This window comes from Helicoverpa zea, chromosome 18, assembly GCF_022581195.2.
Source record: "Helicoverpa zea isolate HzStark_Cry1AcR chromosome 18, ilHelZeax1.1, whole genome shotgun sequence".
NCBI lineage: Eukaryota > Metazoa > Arthropoda > Insecta > Lepidoptera > Noctuidae > Helicoverpa > Helicoverpa zea.
This window is the reverse complement of record NC_061469.1, coordinates 9,013,585-9,036,310: the sequence shown is the minus strand read 5'-3', so window position 1 is coordinate 9,036,310 and position 22,726 is coordinate 9,013,585. Positions and strand designations below refer to the sequence as shown.

The 22,726-nt window shown below is 39.2% G+C and overlaps 1 protein-coding gene across 1 annotated transcript; it reads right to left on the bottom strand.

Moving 5' to 3' along the window:
• Nucleotides 1-19: 19 nt before the first annotated feature.
• LOC124638732 (DNA-directed RNA polymerase, mitochondrial) lies at nucleotides 20-22,726 on the bottom strand. Its single transcript, XM_047175785.1, has 24 exons — nucleotides 22,413-22,726; nucleotides 22,174-22,284; nucleotides 21,501-22,095; nucleotides 21,142-21,282; nucleotides 20,721-20,895; nucleotides 19,346-19,456; nucleotides 18,698-18,859; nucleotides 18,053-18,382; nucleotides 17,230-17,370; nucleotides 16,381-16,499; nucleotides 16,009-16,183; nucleotides 15,624-15,745; nucleotides 14,847-15,062; nucleotides 13,502-13,651; nucleotides 12,923-13,108; nucleotides 12,209-12,418; nucleotides 10,014-10,168; nucleotides 4,672-4,823; nucleotides 4,030-4,189; nucleotides 3,522-3,651; nucleotides 2,853-2,981; nucleotides 2,168-2,339; nucleotides 1,661-1,752; nucleotides 20-1,572 (listed from the first exon to the last, which is right to left on the bottom strand). Exons 1-24 carry the CDS (start codon nucleotides 22,558-22,560, stop codon nucleotides 1,446-1,448), a joined length of 4,209 nt encoding a protein of 1,402 aa, XP_047031741.1. The 5' UTR covers nucleotides 22,561-22,726; the 3' UTR covers nucleotides 20-1,445.

The window sequence follows — 22,726 nt, the reverse complement described above, 5'->3', positions numbered from 1 at the left end:
ACTTCAATAAAACGATTCATATAATTCAGCTTAATTTATTGTTCAACTACTAACAATCACAGTTTGTTGTGTCGTATTGCACATTATGGCAACTACATAACAAGACAAATTCGAACATTTTCAACTTTGTCAATACAATACATATTTGGTTTTCTAACTAACGATTATTTTATTTATACAAACAAATAAAATTTTGACGAGTTGTTGATGTCCTATGAATCAACCGTAATATCGGTTGATAATTAGTAATTATACAAATAATATTAACACAGCAATTTTGTACTCTACAAGAGTAAACTAATAAAATATTACCTTGGTTATTTGTACGAAAATCCAACATATAATTAATTTTCAAGTACCTATGGTGTGAGTAGCAGTACCTTTTGGCAGTAATACGGCAGTAAAAACTCATAATAATCAGCTTTTCAAATATGGTTCCTTTGATAAATGTTAGGCATTCCAACTGAAATAATATGGCAAACAAAATAGGTATTTTTGTATCAGAACTTAAAACTTATATTTGTCTAATATCGCGATACTTTAGCTCTTATATCGAACTTAAAAAAAATACCGGTATTGCAAAATAATATGACTTGATGACTCTTTCACATTCTCATTTGGGCAGTTTTTTAGCACAGGCAGTGGGTATAAAATCGATAAAGCATGTTTTCAATTAATCTGATTACTTCAATAAAGGGATTTTCGTACAAGCAACGTAATTCATAACTAAATTATCAAAATTTGAGACAAAAACAAACTAAACACAAAGCCAGTCTCAACAAGTCAATGGAAGAAGAATGTGCAAAATGTCTTAGCAGTGTTACCAGCTATCATAGAAAATTACAAAAGCCCTACAATATTCAAGTAACCATCACACGTTCACTTCAGTCTATACCAAACTCCTTACATGGCAACATTTTATATCTCTTTCTAAGCCAAAATTGACCTCTAAGAATCTCATTCTTAATTCAAATATAAGCCACATCAGGGTTGCCATATTTCACCCAATGTACGATTCAGATATACTTCTTTAACGACACATTTTCGATCCTAGTTTCATAACAGTATAACATGAATGTAAAAAGCTCAAAATATTGGCAAGAAAGTACATTATACGATAATTATAATTCCTTCCATGTTATGTCTAACCTGAGTAAATCCAGCAAGTAAGAAGTTCCCACCTCTAGCAATTCTAACTGTTCAGTAACCAACGAAGTGTCTTATCTGATAATTAAGTAAACCTTTCCATAATACTATTAGTTAATTCAATTAAGAAGTAAACATTATATTATTTTTTCTCTCTTTACAAACAAGACTATGGGTTATGACTTTATGAGGTAGGGATCCTAAAATATGTTATTAGTAACATTGATAATCGGATTCCATGTATTCGAAAAATATTACTCTAACTTATACCAGCTAAGTATTTAAATTCTTAGTGTAGTCTAACTGAAGAAGTAGACTGATCTCAAAACACTATTTAAGTCGAAGTCACCTTTGCTGGGCACTTTTTGTAGCAAGTTATTAACTCGTTTCTTGTTCGCTGCGCCCGCGCTCTTCTCCTCGAGTTCACTAGAACGATAATTATTTTGATGAATATTGGTATAATGGTTTTAATAAATCGGTTGTAGTTTTAGTATTGAATTATATTAAGACTTACCTTTCATCGTAACTATATCGCTTCAGTAGAAATTCAGATAAATCTTCCAGGATCGGTTGTGAGTGTAAGGCGACAAACTGTTCACGGCAGATCTGAAAAATAAAATGGTTCACAATTAGAAAATATATTGATGATTTTTATGTCTCTTTAACTCGACGCTTTCTAAATTCCTATGTTATGTTATTATATCCATGGATGCATTGAAGTTCAAAATGCGAGAAGCTATACGGGTACCGGCTTTTATATCTACCTACCTGTGATATCGACCCCAAAATAAAATTGGGATAGAGTTAAGAGGATTATCATGTGTTATATTGAACTGTATTGGGAACAGTTTTTTAACTTTGGCTTTGAGTCTAGCTGCAGCTGAGTAACTAGTCATGATACGACCCTCACACATCCACGGACCAACCGCACCAAATGTAGCTTAACCTTGTGATCGATGGATACGTGCGGCTGTTACTTAACCAAAAATTTACATTGAAGTAAACATTATATATATCATACCTTGTTCATCTGGTCGACGGTATCGGGATGCGTCCAGAAGCAGTCGTGCACGGACACGAAGGTGACGGCGTCGGCGGCGCAGTGCAGCCCCGTCAGCATCATGTGCGACGAGTCTAACGAGTGGATGAAGTTGGGCGGGAACGCGTTGCGCTGCTTCATCGTGCATGGACGCCTGGAATGTAGAGTTGATTATGTTAAAAATTATACATTTAAGATTATTCTTATAGTGTAGTGTTGGGTCAGATAGAATTTCACGCTATATATTAAGGATATATTACACAGTGCCGAAGACATAATACCTAGCGTATGTCACCGGAGTGTATAAGCAAGAAATTTATGCCGGACGACAGCAGGAATACTCGCCAGCTGCAGCCGGCACGTTGTAGTACCGTTTACTGCGCAGATTTAAGGAGACGTCCAATCCAGTACCCATTTACGGAAGGTCAGGGTAAATAGTTAAATAGTTTTATAAATAACAGTTTATTTCCGGAAACTTCACAGTGTACTTAAATATTGCATCTTCCCCAAAATAAATACAACTCTTAACTAGGTAGTTTTGTGTTTCAGGCAGGCAGGGTATTTTGAGGCGACCAATTAGAATGTAACTTAGCGGCATGAAAATAAAGTTTACATTTCGATGATCACATTTCAATATTACTAAGGGGTAATCGTAAATATAACTTACTGCTGCTGGTCGAGCGAGGGCCGGTAGTGGCTGGCGGTGGGCGGAGCCCGGCGGTAGTAGGGCTGCACCACCGGCAGCCCCAGCGGCGTCACCCACTCCACGCTCTCGCCGCATACCGCTGATATCAGTCTGAGGATGAAAGCCAATGATGAAATACCCTTAGAAGGCAGTACATGTGAACAAACTTAATTAAAACAAAGGGCCAAAACCATGGTGAACAAAGTGACTAGCGAAGATGAAGGCAACGCAAAATTTCATAAGTAGCGTCACCGGAATGCGGGTATTTAGGAGACGGGGAACGTTACGGGCTCCGCCCTCATACGCCTTCGAAACAAATCACCAATCAATGAAGTCCAATCTTTGACAAATGTCTCAAGAAACCTGAACGCCCCGTTACTTCACTGGTAACTGATCGTTTTCGTTAGTCTACTTGCTTTATGTCATCTTCGCTTATCTTTCCTTCCTCCGTGGGAAAAAGCCATATAAGATACCGCGTCAGAATATCTTTCTAATTCAATTTGAAGCAATTTATATCGTATTCGTACGAAATAAGTTTCACTGTTGTTTGGCAAGCTATTAAATCTACGCATCCCAGTATGCGTGTGCCAAAATATAATGTACTAGATTTAAATTGTAAGCACTATTTCTATGGAAAGTAATAATACTAACTTGGCGCAGTCGGTGAACCAGTCCTGTATAAGCTTGGTGGAGGTGAACATCTCGCGCAGACTGTCGAATGTCTTCGTCGTCAGGTACTGAGAGCACGACCATACGTGCTCCTTCGGAAACTCGTCTATATCTGAACAGAACGTAAAAATATTAGTCACGGTCCTTATAAAATTCTAACTGAAATTGCATAAAATTGTCGATGATGATGATGAATACGGATTAATATTACAAAATGTGTTTTATTTCATTAAGACCTATTACAGGTTCTAACGAAATATCAATCACTAGGTAAACGGTTCTAAGGAGTGAGTCTTATAAAGAAGACCCGGTAAGAAAGTTCAAAGGCAAGTATATTAGACGAGATCTATATTAATCCTGATTCATGTATCTAACATAAGTAAAAAAATAATGTCAATTTTCACTAACAAATACTAAAATTTAAGCGCATGTAACTGCACTGCATGGAATACTTAATAAGGACTACACTAGCCTATTTATTTAAGCTTACCTTTAAGCTGTTTAGCGATCTGCAGCCTGGCGCCGAACTTGGTGACGCCGTAGACAGTGGTCATGACAGTCTGCTTGATGACCTTGCGCCGCACGAAGTTCTCCAGTATGGCGGCCGCGGGGACGCCTGCCGCCGCGTCGCGGGCTCGCATCTCTTCCACCTGGGGAAATATTGCGTTATATTAAAATGCAAACTACAAGTATTTGAGCTGGATGGGTGTTCTTTAAATGTTTTTTAAACCCTATCTATATTAAATAATTGAGGACTTTTTCTTGTTTCTTTGTTTGGTTTGTACTCTAAATGCTCCGAAACTAATGAATCAATTTCAAAAATTCTATAATTATAATTCTAAGGCTATATTTTGTCTGGGTACGAGCAGTAGTTCCCACGGGGCGCGCGTGAGACTACGAAAAAACAGCTATTTCACTATATAATGGGCAGGGGTAAAATGAGTTGGAGGCCTAAGGTAACTGCGGAGTTGATGCACAAGAATGACTGTATTTTGTCTGAAAAGGGGAAACTAGAATTTTGAGCGAAACCGAGACCAAAATTTTGGTCAAGAAGAAATCTGTGTTCAATATTTTAAGTTTATCCAAAAGACTAATTACTTAAACAATAGACTTTTCAGCACATAATACATACGAGTGCAGCCACAGCGCTGTACACGTCCTGCGGCCTGTCATGCGGCGCGAGGTTGACGGCGGCTGCGCCGGCCGCGTCGCCGCCCAGCGCCGCGTAGTGCTGCAGACCGTTGCACGACCCGTCCTGGTGCACTGGGAAGCCGCATAGATATTCTGTAGGAGAGAAGAAAGTTGAGTAGGTTGGAATTGGTGTTTTTTTTTTTTTTTTTGTAGAATATGTCGTGTTCGTCACGTCTATTATGTTTGACTTATCTGTAAATATCATGATTATTGTTTCTGTCATACACTTTTCGCTAACTTGATGGCAAATACATCAAATAAATATTTCTAAAATATTTCTAGTGCAGTTATACCTGTCATGCGAATAAGAAATACCATATCTGATCTGACCATATCTGATCTGATGATGAAATATCATATCACCGTTCTGTGACTGAGTACAGTGTGGACGTGCTAACCGTTTATTTAAGGTGTTAATTTGTGATTGGCTGTTTAAGTTAAAATCCATTTCTCGTTTACTCTTGAAGAGTTTGTTAGGACTGGTCCCGCCCAGTGGGCTGTCCAAGAAAGAAACAGATAGCTTTTGTGCGCTGCAACCTCAACTGCTTCCCACCCGGATTCGAACCGAGGACGCCTGGATTCGCGGTAAGCGACCCCACCACGCGCGCCACCGAGGTGAGTCACAGCGCATCGAAATTGACTACTGTGTTGCGCGCTCTGCTACGTCACTGCACCGCTCGCTGTTGCTTAATCGTAACGCCTACAGAAAAGTTAATAGCTCTCGCAACTTATTGCTTATTGCTATATAGAGATTTAAAAGAACTTACGATAATGTTCAATCCGAAAAGAACGCCACCTAAAGCTGTACTGCGATCGGAGCAATCGACTTCAGAGCCGGACTTAGCAAAAATATCTAAAACACCATCGGAATATGAGGTGACTGGTGCGAATCGTAAACGTAAGCAGCCGGAGTGCGAACACGCTGAACAAATAGCTACTATGGATGCAAATCTGACGAAAACTCTAAGTGAATGGAAGGCCAGTTTAGATGCTAACTTATTAGTTATTAATGACAATATAAAAAGTATAAGGGGCGACTTAGAGACGTACATGAATGAAATAAAGAAAGAAATGGACTGTCTTCGCTCTGAAAATATCTCAATCAAAGCAACCGTGTCTAAGTTGACTGAGGAGGTTTCTGAAATTAAATCATCTTGCCAGTTCATCTCAAACCAATATGACGACTGTCAGAAGAAATTTCAAAGCTTGGAAGAAAGTACTCCACTTCGATGCGAGATAAAAACCCTTGAAGCCAAAATAGACTACTTGGAGCAGCAAGCTAGAGAGTGTAACTTGGAGATATCTAATGTTCCGGAACGGCGGGAGGAAAATTTATTCTCTATTTTGGAAGAAATCGGCAAAAAGATTGATTTGGCTATACCACGTGAGGAAATTACTGCCATACATAGAGTGCCTCATGCGGCGTCTAGCGAAAGGCCTAAAAATATAATCGCTAAGTTTAAGACACGTTATCTAAGAGACAATATACTAAGCGCCTACCGACTCAAAAAAGGTGTCATCTCGACTGACTTAGGCATTCTAGGTGCACCCCGTACTGTATATGTGAACGAGCACTTGACTCTCCATAAAAAACAACTGCTGCGAGAGACACGCGAGGTGGCTAAGAAATATAATTACAAGTTTGTATGGGTCAAACACTCTACTATCCTTGCTAAACGATGTGAAACCTCTCCTACCATAGCCATTAAAACCAAAAACGATTTATGTAAAATTACGACTAGCAATATTAGTTAACCAACTAATTTCTTAGTTTTAATATTAATACTTGAGTACGATGTATTACGATGGCTGCTAACAATACTGATTTTTGCATATATTATCAGAATACTAGGGGTTTACGCACAAAACTGAACACACTTTATATGAGTATATTAAGTATAATAATAGCTTCGATGTTGTTATTTTAACGGAAACATGGTTAATTCCCACAATAAGCAACAGCGAATTCATTGATGATCGCTACGTTGTCTTTCGCTGTGATCGTAACAGAACCGCAACTGGTAAACGTGATGGGGGTGGTGTGTTAGTTGCTGTATTACGAAAATATAACCCTGTTTGTGTTTCGTTTCAGTCACAAAATTTTGTCGAAAAACACTTTGAACAAGTAGTTATAACAATACCTATATAGTCATAATAATACTGCTCAAACTCTTATCAGTGCTGTGTATATTCCGAATAATTCTCAACTCGCAGTTTATAACATGCATTTTGATCTAATGGATAATTTAATTAATTCAGGTAACTTTGATAATGTGTTGTCACTCGGGGATTATAACATTCCGATGGCCAATTGGATGAGACCTCATTCTGATTTTAACTCTTTTACTTGCACGGGCAATTCTGCAATCTGTAATCGCCTAAGGAACTTTATGACTGTTCACGATGTTCTGCAATATAATCATCTAACGAATACATATGGACGAACCTTGGACCTTCTAATCGCTAATACTAACTGCTTTGTGTACAAACCTAAACAGGACTTGGTCCAAGCGGACAATCACCATCCTCCATTTTACACTCTCCTTTCACTTAATATAAAATTAACTCGCTTACGTCCTCTAAGCACGCCTAGATATAATTTCCGTAAGGCTGACTACATTCTTATTAATAAGGACATTGATAAAATTGATTGGGACTTAGAATTGGGAGAGGGAACACCGGAAAAAAATGTTGAAGTCTTCTATGATCACTTGTATGGTATAATCAAGAACCGGGTCCCGCTCTCTAAACCTAAAAATTCTAAATTCCCTGTCTGGTTTTCCAAGTCGCTTATACATATTTTTAACTATAAGAAAAAAGCATGGACGAAATGGAAAACATACCAAAATATTTCCGATTATGAAATATTCGCTCTATATAGAGAACGCTTTAAATCAGAGTGTATCAAATGTTACCGTACCTACATGAATAGTGTTGAGGATGGTATTCCCAAAAATGTCAAACACTTCTGGGCGTACATTGCTGGTCGCAAAGGCAAATCCGGTATTCCGTCCAAAATGTACTACAAAGATGAAACAACCAGTGACCCTATTAGAATATGCAACCTCTTCTCATCCTTTTTCCAGTCTGTCTATGAACCATCTAGTCTAACACCAAACTGGAGTCCAGGCCCAGATCAGTCTGATGTTAACAATACATCTCTCTGTAACTTACATTTCAGCCTATCGTTAATTTGTAAACAACTACAGATGCTTGACATAAATAAGGGACCTGGACCGGATGGCATACCCCCATGTTTTTTGAAATGGTCAGCAAATACATTATGCAAACCTCTATATAAAATCTTTAATCAGTGTATCAGCAATGGTTCGTTCCCTTCTGTCTGGAAAAAGGCTAATATTGTCCCCGTCTATAAAGGAGGTCCCAGACAAAACATTGAAAATTATCGGCCAATTTCTCTTCTGTGTTCATTAGCTAAAGTATTTGAAAAACTTGTTCACCATGAGATATATCCATTCGTTCAAAATTGTATAATTTCGGAGCAACATGGTTTTGTGAAACGCAAAAGTACAGTTACCAACTTGATGATTTTTACTTCCCACTTGTTTAAAAATATAGACGCTAGAGCCCAAACGGACACTATTTATACTGATTTCAGAAAGGCTTTTGATAGAGTCGATCATAAAATACTTTTGAGCAAAATTTCATTCAACGGCATAAGGGGCAACTTATTGCGCTGGTTCATGTCATACATTAGTAACCGCAGTCAAACTATAGTAACAAACGGGTACCATTCTAATACATACTTGGCAACATCAGGAGTTCCACAGGGATCAATTTTGGGTCCTCTAATGTTCATCATTTACATTAATGATATCTGTAGCTGTTTTAAGAATTGTAACTTTCTGTTATATGCTGATGACCTCAAGATATTTAAAAAAATTACATCCATCAATGACTGCTACCTTCTTCAAGATGATCTTAATAGGTTATCTAACTACTGTATTGAAAACAAGCTAGAATTAAGCATCACAAAATGTAAACATGTACCTTTCTCCAAAACCAAACAAATTATCAACTATAATTATAATCTTTGTGGTGAACTACTTCAAAAGGAAACTCAAATTTGTGACCTGGGAGTGCTTTTAGACAGCAAACTCCACCTTAATTTACACATCGAAAAAATTGTAGCCAAAGCCTTTCAAATGTATAGTTTTGTTATGAGGTCCTCTTCGAATTTCAAACGACCAGCCACATATCTACATCTTTTCAACTTTTTGATACGGCCACAAGTAGAGTATGCGTGTATGATATGGGACCCGTATTACGCAAAATACGACCAAGCATTGGAAAGAATTCAGCGCAAGTTTCTGAAAGCTGTACAGTTTAAGTGTCGGTTGGGGCGTCTGCCGTATGATGAGTCACTGCAGAAGTTTAAATTATTAACGCTACACTCCAGGCGTCTCTTACTTCAAGCCATGATGCTCCGTGGACTGATACATAACAGGTTTGATTGCCCTGAACTTGTAAATAATTTGTGTTATGTCGTGCCTCGAACAGTAATAAGACGAGGGGTACGCGCTTACCCGGTCTTTGCTACGACTACCTGTCGTACAAATGCGGGTGTGCGGGCGCCTCTACATAGATTAGTTAAGTTGTATAACCAACATTTTGTAAATATAGATATTTTTGCCTTATCTCATAATGTATTTAAAAAAGAATTAGTTAACACACTAGCACTATATAAATTAGTATAAAGTTTGTTCATCCATACTTGTATGCATGTCCTAATCCGACTGTAATATGTGGAAACGTCGTTGACTGTACGTTAACCTAATTTTATTGTAAACCTAGATATAAGAAACAATGTACAGTTGTTTGTTTTTCCCTAACATAATAAAATAAAATATCTGCAGGGTTTTCGCATAGGTATTTCGTATAGTCAACCTAGATGCATCTGTCCCGAAAGTTATCTTTAATTAAAATGTACATAAATTCCTTGTTCCGTTGGATTCCTGTCGTACAGTTATAAATAAATAAATAAATAATAAATAAATAATGTCGCGACACCTTTTCACACACGGTCGGTTAGCCCCATGGTAAGTTATTTATTAACTTGTGTTATGGGTGCTAACACAACTGATAAACTACATATAGCTACATATATACATATTTATAAATACATATAGTAACACCCAGACCACGGCCAACAAGCATGCTCATCACACAAATATCGACCGAACCGGGAATCGAACCCGGGACCTCAGGTTCGGCAGTCCGGCTTGGTGACCTTTGCGCCACAGAGGTCGTTAGTTTACTTACCCTCAGGGTTGGGAGACCTGACAGCATTAGCTATCTCCATGCAGCAGGCGAGGGTCTGCCAGGGCTCCTCGGACTGCGCCCACCAGCGCTCGCCCTGCAGCGGCCGGTCTGCTGAGTCCAGGATCTTGGGCAGTATGCTGTCGGCGTATGCCAGTCTGGGGAATATTATAAACATTTCAAAAATCGTCCAGCAGATGGGAATTATTCGGAGAGAAGCAAAAGTAGTGTAACTTTATCTTAACTAATGCCAAAGGTATAAACAGCGTACAATGCAGACATTATATTTTATGTTAGATTTTTGCTGAAAATCTTTTTATCTATGATCATTGTAATTTCTTCTTCTGTCAGTTTTGGACTGTATTTTTTGATTAGGTATTTGATACGTTTCAAATCCATGCACTAAAGGGGGTGATAGACGGGCGAGCAAGTACGCGTACTTATGGCTCGACGACCTTTTTCGCTCGTGTGTCACCCTAAGTACGCGTACTTTAAAACCGTCGAGTAAGTTCGTCGGCGATCCAACCGGTTTGAAATTTTGCTCGTAGCTCGTCTTGGCTCGTACGTGTGGCAGCACTGCGAGCCGCGAGCCGCCATTTTGTTTCGCCAGTCCGTGGACACGCACGCTTGTTTGAATTGCAATTTTTGTTAATTTTGATTCATAAATTTCTCAAAATGTGTGATTTTCGAACTTATTCGCATGAACTGCTAACGGAATTTATAGAAGCTTTCCGAAATAACCCTTGTCTTTGGAAAATTAGAAGCAACGAGTACAAAGACAAATATTTGAAGCTTCCTTCTCTTCACGTAACTCTCTTACTAAATTTACATGGGATAAACGCTCTCTTTTTGTAAGCCAGTTCTTAACCCACACTTTTCGCCTTTGTCTATTGTTTTTAGTTTTTGAAATGTAATACGATCATCCTCCGAGCCTTTTCCCAAACTATGTTGGGGTCGGCTTCCAGTCTAACCGGATTCAGCTGAGTACCAGTGCTTTACAAGAAGCGACTGCCTATCTGACCTCCTCAACCCAGATACCCGGGCAACCCGATACCCCTTGGTTAGACTGGTGTCAGACTTACTGGCTTCTGACTACCCGTAACGACTGCCAAGGATGTTCAATGCCAGCCGGGACCTACAGTTTAACGTGCCATCCGAAACACAGTCATTGGTGTCTAAGATATACTTAGAAAGTACATACAAACTTGAAAAGTTGCATTGGTACTTGCTTGCCTGACCTGGAATCGAACCCGCGCCCTCCTACTCGAGAGGTCGGTTCTTTACCCACTAGGCCACCACGACTTCAAAACTTCTGAAATGTAATACGATATAATTCCTAAATAACACAAAGCTTCTTCTGTCGAAGACATCGCGATACATAATGAGTAAGCTTCACGTGTGTCACTACGTCGAGCCGAGCCGAGTTCGCGATCTTAAAAACCGCGTACTTTAAGTATGCTCGTCTATCACCCACTTAATACGATCATCCTCCGAGCCTTTTCCCAAACTATGTTGGGGTCGGCTTCCAGTCTAACCGGATTCAGCTGAGTACCAGTGCTTTACAAGAAGCGACTGCCTATCTGACCTCCTCAACCCAGATACCCGGGCAACCCGATACCCCTTGGTTAGACTGGTGTCAGACTTACTGGCTTCTGACTACCCGTAACGACTGCCAAGGATGTTCAATGCCAGCCGGGACCTACAGTTTAACGTGCCATCCGAAACACAGTCATTGGTGTCTAAGATATACTTAGAAAGTACATACAAACTTGAAAAGTTGCATTGGTACTTGCTTGCCTGACCTGGAATCGAACCCGCGCCCTCCTACTCGAGAGGTCGGTTCTTTACCCACTAGGCCACCACGACTTCAAAACTTCTGAAATGTAATACGATATAATTCCTAAATAACACAAAGCTTCTTCTGTCGAAGACATCGCGATACATAATGAGTAAGCTTCACGTGTGTCACTACGTCGAGCCGAGCCGAGTTCGCGATCTTAAAAACCGCGTACTTTAAGTATGCTCGTCTATCACCCACTTAAGATATAGTTATAAGTAGTCACTGTCCATGCCGTCCGAGCGAATTCTTGATGACAAACGCTATATCAGGACGAATGAGTGTCGTTCCAAGCGTGTGCAACACGATCTTATCTAGACGGAATATTACAAAAACCCTAACAATCAGAAAGCTAACCTACCTCTCATCAACAGTACTCTTCTTCATAGTGCCAGTAAGGTTAACAGCATGGAGCTTCAGCCAGCGCAGTCCCCTGGGTCCGAGCGGGCGGCGCTTGGCAAACGTCAGCAGCGCCCTCTGGGCGTCCGCGCCCAGCGCCGACACGTGCGGCCCGCAAGCGTATACGCGACCGCGGAAGTCGAGGTTGTGGGGCAGCCAGAATGTCGAGTCTCTGGAAGGGGAACGATTGGTTGGTTGTAATGTGTAAATTAGAAATATATTAAATGGAAACTTTTAATTTTCGCTTAATCAATATTATCAACAGTTTAGCTAAATCATATAAGCAAGACCTTCACACGATAGGAATTATGACGAGTGTGGAGGGGCATTTCGACTTACACCAACCAACCGGTTAAGTCTCGCTTATGCTAATTCGTTATTAGCTCTGATCGACTTTTCCAAGCAGTGTAGTGGCTGCTATAGTTGTGAGACAATTTATGGAAACATCAATCTTAACGCGCCCACAACAATCTGTACGCGTTGTTGACCGAAATCAACCATATGCTACGCGACAGTGGCACGGGACAGGGCCGCTAGCCACGGCCCGCAGCCGTCTTATTAATGTAAAACTTTATTTGAGAATATACAATTAATTTATTATGCTGAAAACAGCATCACATCAAATACATATAAATAATAACCAACATAACAAGCACTTCTATAATTAAAAACATACCTATAATGGTTAGCAAGTGACAGCTTATACAAGGCATCGCACCAAAGCGAGTGCATCTCAGCACGGGCGCGGTTGATGGCCACGCGGCGCTTGAACGTGCTCGCCGCGTCACTCGCGCTGCCGAACTGAGACGTGTCTAATCGGGATGATGGAGGAGCTATGTCTAGCTTCTTGTCGCCGCCGTCTCTGTACATAAATATAGTTTTATTATAAGACAATGCTCTTGTAAGACTTCCAGAAAATAAAAAAGGTGGGTTTTTGTAAGTCTGACACTCTCTCACGCTGCACCCATAAGGGCAGCGCTCATGGGAGGTTAATTATTTAATTTTTTTCCCTCCAAAAAAATAATTCCGTCCAGACACCAGGATTCTAGACGTCAGGACTTTCGACACCAAAAGTCCAGACACCAGGATCCCAGACGTCAGGAGTCTCGACACCAGGAGGCCAGACACCAAGCGTCCAGACAATAAGAGTCTCGACACCAAGAGGCCAGACACCATGCGTCCAGACACTAAGAGTCTCGACACCAAGACTCCAGACACCAGGAGCCCCAACTAATTCAACCTACACTAGACTCACCTAAATATCTGTATCTGCAGGTCGAGTATGCGCTGGTTGATGACCCAGGGCACCTCGCCCAGCTGGTTGAGGCTGTCCAGCACTGGGTACAGCGACTCGGCTGGCGCTGACTCCAGACGTTTCCATTGACTCATTACATGCAATGGCATTCTATGGGGAGGAAGGAGATTTAAAGTAAATAAGTTGGCATGTGTGGACAGGCTTGTCATTATGCATATTGGAATAAATAATATTATGAAATTCATGATAAAGAGTTGAAAAGTATTCGGGTGATCAATTCTGTGTCTTGTAGGTCTATTGCAAATAATGGCCACTGGCTGGATGACCATTTCATTTTTCTGTCTTTGTTTTATTTACAGTACAATACAATGAATTCGACATAATCGGTTATCTATCACATTCAAACACCTTTAGTACTTTTATTAGCGTTCTGCGTGGGCGAATCAACACGAACGCGATGCTAAGCGATCCAAAGCGCATTCAAACTATGGACTATGCGCCGGACCGAACCTCGTCATGTCACGAGTATATTATCTTGTACAAAAAAAATATATAGAGGGATTCTTCTTGTCTAGGTATATAGGAGGATTTTAAAATATACTAGCTTTTGCCCGCGACTTCATTCGCGTGGAATAGTGACTTCCGGCAGATTTTTAGTTTTACCCACATAGTTCCCGATCTCGCGGGATTTTTGAGAAGTTCCCGCTCCCGCAGGATTTTTGGGATAAAAACTATCCTATGTCCTTTCTCGAGTTCCAAACTATGTCTGTACCAAATTAAAACAACATGAATCGAACTCGTGTAACGATCGACACCATTGCGCGTAGTACTAATAGAATTATCTATACTCCGTTAGAGCATTTTCTTTGTAGTAAAACTTTTATTATATTAATATTAATTTTTTTACACCTTTTTACTGTTTATTTACATTTTTTCTGATGGATTTTCCGATGAATTAAAACAATAACATGAACCGAACACGTGTAATGACACCATTGCGCGATTAACGCCATCTATCTACGGAGCATAGGAACAGCTCGACATTTGACCAATAGATGGCACTGTATGTCCGTAATAAATTTTATTTTTTATTTTTATTTTTTGTAATAAAAACTATCCTATGTCCTTTCTCAAGTTTCAAACTATGTCTGTACCAAATTTCACACAAATCGGTTCAGTAGTTTAGGCGTGAAGAAAAGACAGACAGACAGACAGAAAGACAGACAGACAGACAGAGTTACTTTCGCATTTATAATATTAGTTTGGATTGGGATTTTTTCACATCGCTGCACAGCTTCTCGTTTTCATCCTATCTATCACATAGAACGCAGGTTAAAGTTAGTACCTGACTAGCGGCGTGGGCGTGACGAGGTACGCCCCCCGCTGTGTCCCCGCCCACGGCAGCGGCGGCGCGGCGGTGGGCGTGAGCGCGGCGCGCAGGCGCAGGCCCGGCGGCGCGGCGCCCGCCCACAGCCGCGCCAGCGCGGGGTGCGGCTTCAGCTCCAGCCGCACCAGCCGACCCCACGGCCGGTGCACCTTGTACACTGCTGGGAGGAGCTTCCTACACATCGAAACAAATTTTGTTAAGAGACTGAATGCACCCAAAACACTCTCTTTCTCTCTCGTACGTAGTTACGTACGCGAGAGAAGCCTGGTGACGCGACGTTCAACATACATATAAATTAATAACTTTAAAATGAGTAGAGTACCTAATCAAAAAAAAAATAACCAAGTTCTTTATTTACGTATGAGCTCGTTAATGTTACAAATTTTATCAATGTACGGTGATAAATAATACAGATATTCTTGTTGGAAGATCATTTAAGTACACCATTGTACAAAATGTGCTGTGGTATTAAATAAATAAATAATTAATACAAGTCATGTGAAATTCGTATCCTTAATAAACAAAATAACAGAAGATAGAATATCGAATTAATTAACTAAAATCAAATCACCGATCATGATCAAATCAGTGGCAACTTCTAGCCAAGAGTCCTGTACGTCATTGAACCACATGTTTATCTTATTCACAAAGTATGTATTTAAGAATTTGTTTAGTACAAACTATGTATTAGATGTAGGGGGAAGGTAAGGTCAAAAACGTTAAACTACAACTTACTCTTTAGCAGCTTTACTCTTGAACATATTGACATCAATCTTGACGTCGTTGATTATAATGTTGTACAGGAACTTGCCGATGTTCTGACGCATTTCCATAGGCCATGGAGTCTCCTCAATATCCTAGAAAATACAGTATATAAGATATGTCAAATAAAAAAAACTTAGGGGCTCCGGCCCTTTTAACGACAAAAAGGTACTTGTAGGATCATTTTGTACACATTGAACGAAAACCTCAGTGCGGGGGTCTAACCCACACTTTCCGTTTTTTTTTTCGGTCCCAAAACTATCGAATCGCTCCCCGCCGTGGAACAATATAAACTATATACAGTAATTATCCATATTTAAAGAGCGAAAACATGTTAATTTCTAAAATAACAACTTACCAAGCTAGCCCCTTCTCTATTCCTATGCACGAGCGCCTGCCATGCCTGCCTGCCGTTGTAGGGCAGTCCCGTGCCGTCCACTGAGCCACGAGCCACGTACCACGTGCAGTACTGTTCGTATATACGCTCTAGCTTCTTAAGTGTACCGTTGCGACGGTACTGCTCGATTTGGTATCTAATCGATGAATAATAATCGATATTAATACTTACAAATATGACAAAAAAAAATAGCGTACCTATTAACATTAAGTAACTCTTTGTAGGATAAAGCGAGATATAAATCTGTGAGAAATATCGATATTTTTCAAATAGAGTTGGGAAAATATTGTTGATATAAATTTTATCGATATTAGTTGTTGAGGGCGAACTTACTTCTGATATACTTGCGTTCCTAAATCTCTTTGTAATAGTTTGAGAGTAGGGCTGTATGTTTCACTGCCGTCGACTAGTTTGCTTATTTCGCCCATTATTAGGTCCACAAATTGATCCACCTGAAACAATGTTTACTTATTGAAGTAGGCACATAACTGATAGTATGGTTGTGGACTAGATATCAGTATGATGATGATGATGATGATGTCCTCCTAGCCGATTATCGGCTACGGCGGCTGTTCTCATGTAAGGAGATTAGCCAACTGCGCAGGACATATTATAGTGCACGAGCATTTGCGCAGACACAGGTGCACTCACTATTCCTTAACTCTCATAGCCCGATGGGACGGCAATCCGACACGACCGGAAAGAGATCAGGCGCAGGACCGACATTTACGTGCTCTCCGATGCACGGGTGTATCAATCACCACCTTCCAGGCTCCGGGCTGCTATGTGAAAGTCTTCTAAAACCCACAAAGCGATTTCGGCCCGACTCGGGAATCGAACTCGAGACCTCGTGCTCAGCAGCCGCACTTGCGACAGCTAGACCAACGAGGCAGTTATCAGTATACACATATACAAGGTAGGTCAAAAGCAGCAAGAATATTCTGGAAATTGACTTTATTATTCGCATTTATGTGAAAATTACTCTGTTCGGCTTGCACGCCAAGACAATTTAACAGATTTAAATCATATTTGGTACACATGTACCTACAGTGTCTGAGCCCGACACAGGATAAGGCAAATCTTATACAGATACGGGCAGATGTCCTCCTTGGGTACCTCGGGAACAGCTATTTCCCAATACAGTTACAAAGACAGAACATTAAAATAAAAGATAATACTTACGTCTAAAACCGTAAGATACGGGTACAAAGTGATGGCGGAGTGCGAAGCCGAACTCTGCGACTTGAGCGTCCCGAGATTGCGCTCAAACGATTCCCTGATCACGCCGCGCCACTTGTCCTGCGTCGCCGATAGCTTAGCACGCTGCAAATATTACATACTATCAACTATGTATTAGTATTTGGAAGTCGTTACGGGTAGTCAGAAGCCAGTAAGTCTGACACCAGTCTAATTAAGGGGTATTGGGTTGCCCGGGTAACTGGGTTGAGGAGGTCAGATAGGCAGTCGCTCCTTGTAAAGCGCTGGTACTTAGCTGAATCCAGTTAGACTGGAAGCCGACCCCAACATAGTTGGGCAAAACACTCGGAGAATGATGAATGATGTAGTATTTGGAACCTTTTGCTGTTACATAGTAGCGTTACTATAGTAGTTTACTGTGGTAGGTAAACCAGTTTTATCCTTGAGAGATATTGGTATTGTCCATTGATAAAACTAAATAATTTTACAGATGATCAGAGTTAAATAAAAGATAATGATGAGACCTTTCACTTTCTTCCATAGCTGGAATGATCAAAAATGAACTGCCAAATTGTTGCAATCTAAAAATCCATTCAAGATATACCAAATCTCCCATATATACTACCTACTAATATTATAAATGCGAAAGCGACTCTGTTGCGATGTCGTGCCAAGATTACAAACTTAAATGTTTGGTACAAAGATAGTATACGACAATAGAAATCCATAGGCTCCGTTTTATTAATATTCGAAAAAACTGGTGAAATCGTGGGAACAGCTAATGTGGGAATAAATAATCAATACTCACACAAAACTTCACAATATCTGACTGCTCATCTTTCACACCAATATTCTGTATCTCAACCTCCCCTTTGATCTCCATACTCAGTTGTTCCTTCCCTTTCTCTATGATCTCCTCTATGGAAAACAGACCTTCGCCTGGTGACGTCATTAACCCCTGTCTGTTCTCCACTTTATCCAGTGTCAAGTTGTCTAATAAAGGACATTTGTAATCGAGAACAGGTGCTGTGTAATGAGGTTCAAAGTCCGGTTGTAGTCTATGGATTGATTGAAGAACAACTTCACGTTGATCGTAAAGGAATTTCGTTTTGTCTAGTAAGTCGTTTAGGGTTATGTCCTGCAACAAAAAAGATAAAATTTATTTATACCATTAGCATTTTTATAAAATAAAGTAGGTTTTGATCACTTGTATGCTGGTAATTATGATTCAATAGAAAATAAACTGTTTCTCGCGCATATCTGCGCGCCTGTATAATGATTAATTATTCTTAATTACACCTTTAAATCAAGGCGTCAGATATTTTTTCCATCATTGGCAACACTAACCTTTTTGTTTTCAAATCTAGTAACACTTAATTAAGTTCACAAATGAAATATCTTTAATGACATCCTTTAGCAAACTGACAGTAACATTCCAATAGTTTGTACATACCTTTTGATCCATCTGGTCCTTATATTGCTGGAGTAATTCCACTTTATTATCTTCAGCACTTCTCTCGATGCACTCGAAAACGGCTGCGAAGGTCTGAGGGTTGGGCTCCACGCCGTCTTCAGACATAAACGATAGTAGTTGCCTTGTGTTGTCCAACATTCCCTGGGGAAATGGTAGTACTTGAAGCAACAGCTTTATATTACCAAATATGAGAACAATTTTTATACATACATATAGATAGGTATAGGTGTTGAACCATAGTTTTTTATTCATTAAAGTTTTGTTAATTTTGAATATTGTACTAGGGCCGACATTAGAGGCTGTGGGAGTATTCGAAAGAGATTTAGCGGCCTTCGTACATAAAGAGCTCCAGAAAGATTTTATTCAGAGTCATCCGATAATTTTCCAGCTTGAAAACTTTTTTGGCCTTACTACAAAAACTTAAAACACCTGTTCAACACTTGTCTAAAAAAGTGTGACTACAAAATGAACCTTATTTCAACGTCATAATCTGTTTTTTTCTTAGATAAGTGTTCAACAGACGTTAAAAATTTTTGTAGTAAAGCCATTTGATTTTAGACCTAGACAAAAAAATTATCCCTAAACTTTATGATATTATAAATATTTTTGTATTACAAAGGTACTTACTGTAGCGGCATATCCATGTAGTAGCGTGTTGTATACTTTGACGTCGTTAATCTTGGGATGACTGGACGTCCTTGTTCCTCTCTGTCGGTAATACTGTAGCACTTGTTGAGCCTAGAACAATATTGTTCAATTAAATAGGTTTTATTAGGTTGACTTGTGTGTAACTATGTAATGGAATCTAAGGTATTAAGGAATTTGACCTGTGTGTAATCATGTTTTGTTAAATTAAATTTTATATCAAACTGCTTTCACAGTTTTATGGGACACTGTAGTTAGTTCTTAAGTTTACTCTGTATTTTTTAATAAATAAATAATGTAATGAAATCTAAGGTAACTAATAACCATCTTCCTATGATAGTAATGTCATTAAAATTGGCAGCTGTATATAGTTCTGATGACAATACAATAATATTGTACAGTCAAACTGATGTGATGATGAAGCCGGAAGATATGAACTGGAACTTCATGATCGAATATTGTATCATAGCTGTGTTTGGACTTGTATGGAAAGTCTTGTAATGAACTTTGACCATCGTTACGTGAATTTATAAAAGCGTACAATTACAATTTACTTTTTTTATATTTTTTATGTCATCATGCTGTTTTGGTACATTTGTTGGTAAATGATTCTGAATAAAAAACATTTACTATTACTTGAATAAATCAAAACAATTATCTATCTTATTTCGCGACTGTCGCGGTCACTGACATGCTCGATAAGATAACAGAGATTTACCATCAAAATTGGGTTAGCAAGTGCCTTGTGTTGACGATTCAACATGTTTACGTTAATTTTACACAAAAGTAGAAATGGGAGAACTATTAGAATAGACTCGAATTAGGAAAATCTCTAAAATAACAAATTAATAATACTTTGCTACATAGAAATCCGAGTATATTCATCCTATTACTGTTATGACTTATTCAAATAGAGTTGACCTGGATTCGGCCGTCTCACGAATACGTCACGAGTACACTAATTGACACAGAAACTCATTCGTACAAGTAGTAAGACGCAAATAACAATAGTTGATCTGTAAGGAAATATTTTATGAACAGTTAAGTAAATGAGCACTTCATCACTTAAAAATTCTACCTAAGGGAAAATAAACTGTATATGAAGGTTTATAAAGATCTATTTTGATTAGCAAAGCTTAAACGATCATGAAGGGAATATGAATAATGTTTTGTTTTAAAAGTAAATAATTAAAATGTGTGGCTGCATTATGTTTTGGCTTATGTTTTACAGCCAGCCTACTATCTCTCCTTGGAAATGCTGTTGAGGTGGTCTGTCCGCCACCATGCGAGCAGTCCAAAGTGCAGGTCGCGCATGTCTTGCTTCATGCTCAACTCTTGCTTGTCGCCCTGTGCTTACCTCTTGTATCATGTTGAGTGAGCATAGTAACTGCAGATGTGCAGTGAGCACGCGGTGCAGCGACTCCTGCTTGCCGCGCCGCTCCAGCTCGCGCATGTCTTGCTTCATGCTCAACTCTTGCTTGGCGCGTCGCTTGTCGCGCTTTGCCTTGTTCTTGTCACGTATCGCTTTCTTCCTGTAAGGCATCAAATCTCATTGGTAATATTCAATGTGAATTGCACAAGTAAATATCAATTATAAATAAAAATATTCACACAACAAAACAAAAAAATATATATTTGATACAGCAGTAGATACCCCAAAACCTATTATAGGACTTATCATGTAGCGTCGTGTTAATCTCGCTAAGACAGTTAGGAATTTGTGCAAGCTCTTTTCCCCTTAAACCACAAAAAAACAAATACAAACAATGTAATCTTACGCCTGTTTGATTTTCAAGGAATTTGCAGCAGCTGGTTCCACATGATCCAACTCCAGGTCTTCTCTGGTTTCTATAATCTCATGATGCAGAGCTGGGTCATCGTAGATGTCCTCTATCGCTGGATGAGCTATACCTTGGGCTCTGAAATTGTTGCAAATCAATAGGTTGAAAATTTTGAAATGTATGTGGAAACTACTGCCTGTGTTGCTCGGGAAGACTGTATGTTCCTATTAGTGAAAGGATTTTTAATCAGTTCAATACTTTCAGAACCTTTAGAGTATAAACAAACAAAAACCGTTTCCTCTTTATGATAAGGTTTAGATGATTTGTTTAAAACTTAAATTGAAGGATGTACTTACTGCATATTTGTTAAATGGTTCATCAATTCATGATCATAGCTATCTAATTGGTTATCCACGAACAATTCTCTGAACACAGCATGAGCTCCCTTTGGTAATGGATCAAAATGCTCCTGAGATATTAAATCAGTTTTACTACTTTCATTCAAATTGAACTCTTGATTCAATCCTTCATTTATTGCAAACCTAAGGTCTTGTAGCTTCTGGTCATAAAGAGTTGCTTTTCTAAAATCGTAGTAGCTCTCTTTCACCATGTCTATGTATTGTTTTGTCCTGAGTTTATCTTCTAAGTTAGCTAGTGGATGGCTGGTGTATATAAGTGCACATTTGTCATCTTCTAATACTATTTCGGAAAGCTTAGACTTCACAGAGACTGGCGTTGCAGAAGTTTTCACAGAGGTCTTCTTTAATATCTGGTCTCTAACAGTCTGTAGTAATTCAGGATCTACTTCAGCCACTTTCAAGTTCTTAACAGGCTTCTTGGTAAGCTGGTGTAACTGCCCAAGCGAGACAGGACTAGAAGCTAACTTTGAGAGATGCACAGCTCGCAATTTACTTATTGATACCTTAGTTTCAGTCATGGCTTGGTCACCAACTAAAAATAGCAATATTTATAAATTAACATCATTTAAACATAGGTTAGGGTCAGTGGTACAAATGTAAACAAACATACCTTCAAGCAATTCTCCATATTTCCTATAACTCTTATGCTCAGTCTTTTTTCTCAAAGAACTGAGTAAATTAGCCGTTTTCGTAGATTGGTGTCTCGCTGCATAAAAAGTTTCTAGAAAATAAAAATAAAACTTATTGGAGATGTTATGCAACTGGATAACCTATGTATAGTGCAACTATTTATCATGCATGATTTAAGCAAACTGGTAGGGTCTCTTCAACAGTTTTAAATTAAATTACCTGCACCGAGGCGGCCTAATAAAATCCTTCGACAAAATGAGCATTTTATTTCCGTATTTGATGTACTTGTAAGTGAATTGTTTGAAGGAAGGGAAACACCATGCAGAGAACTGTGATATAAATTCCTGGCAGATGCAAGCCGATGCATAATTGCCAATTTAATTCAAAAATACAAGTTAAATTGTGTAAAACATGCCGAAATGTGTAAAACCACGTGAAAATTGTAGGACGAATCGCAGAACCAAAATAATGTTCTAGAGTTGCCCGAACCGTACATTACATCTGAGTAAAACCGAAAATGTCAAAATCATACT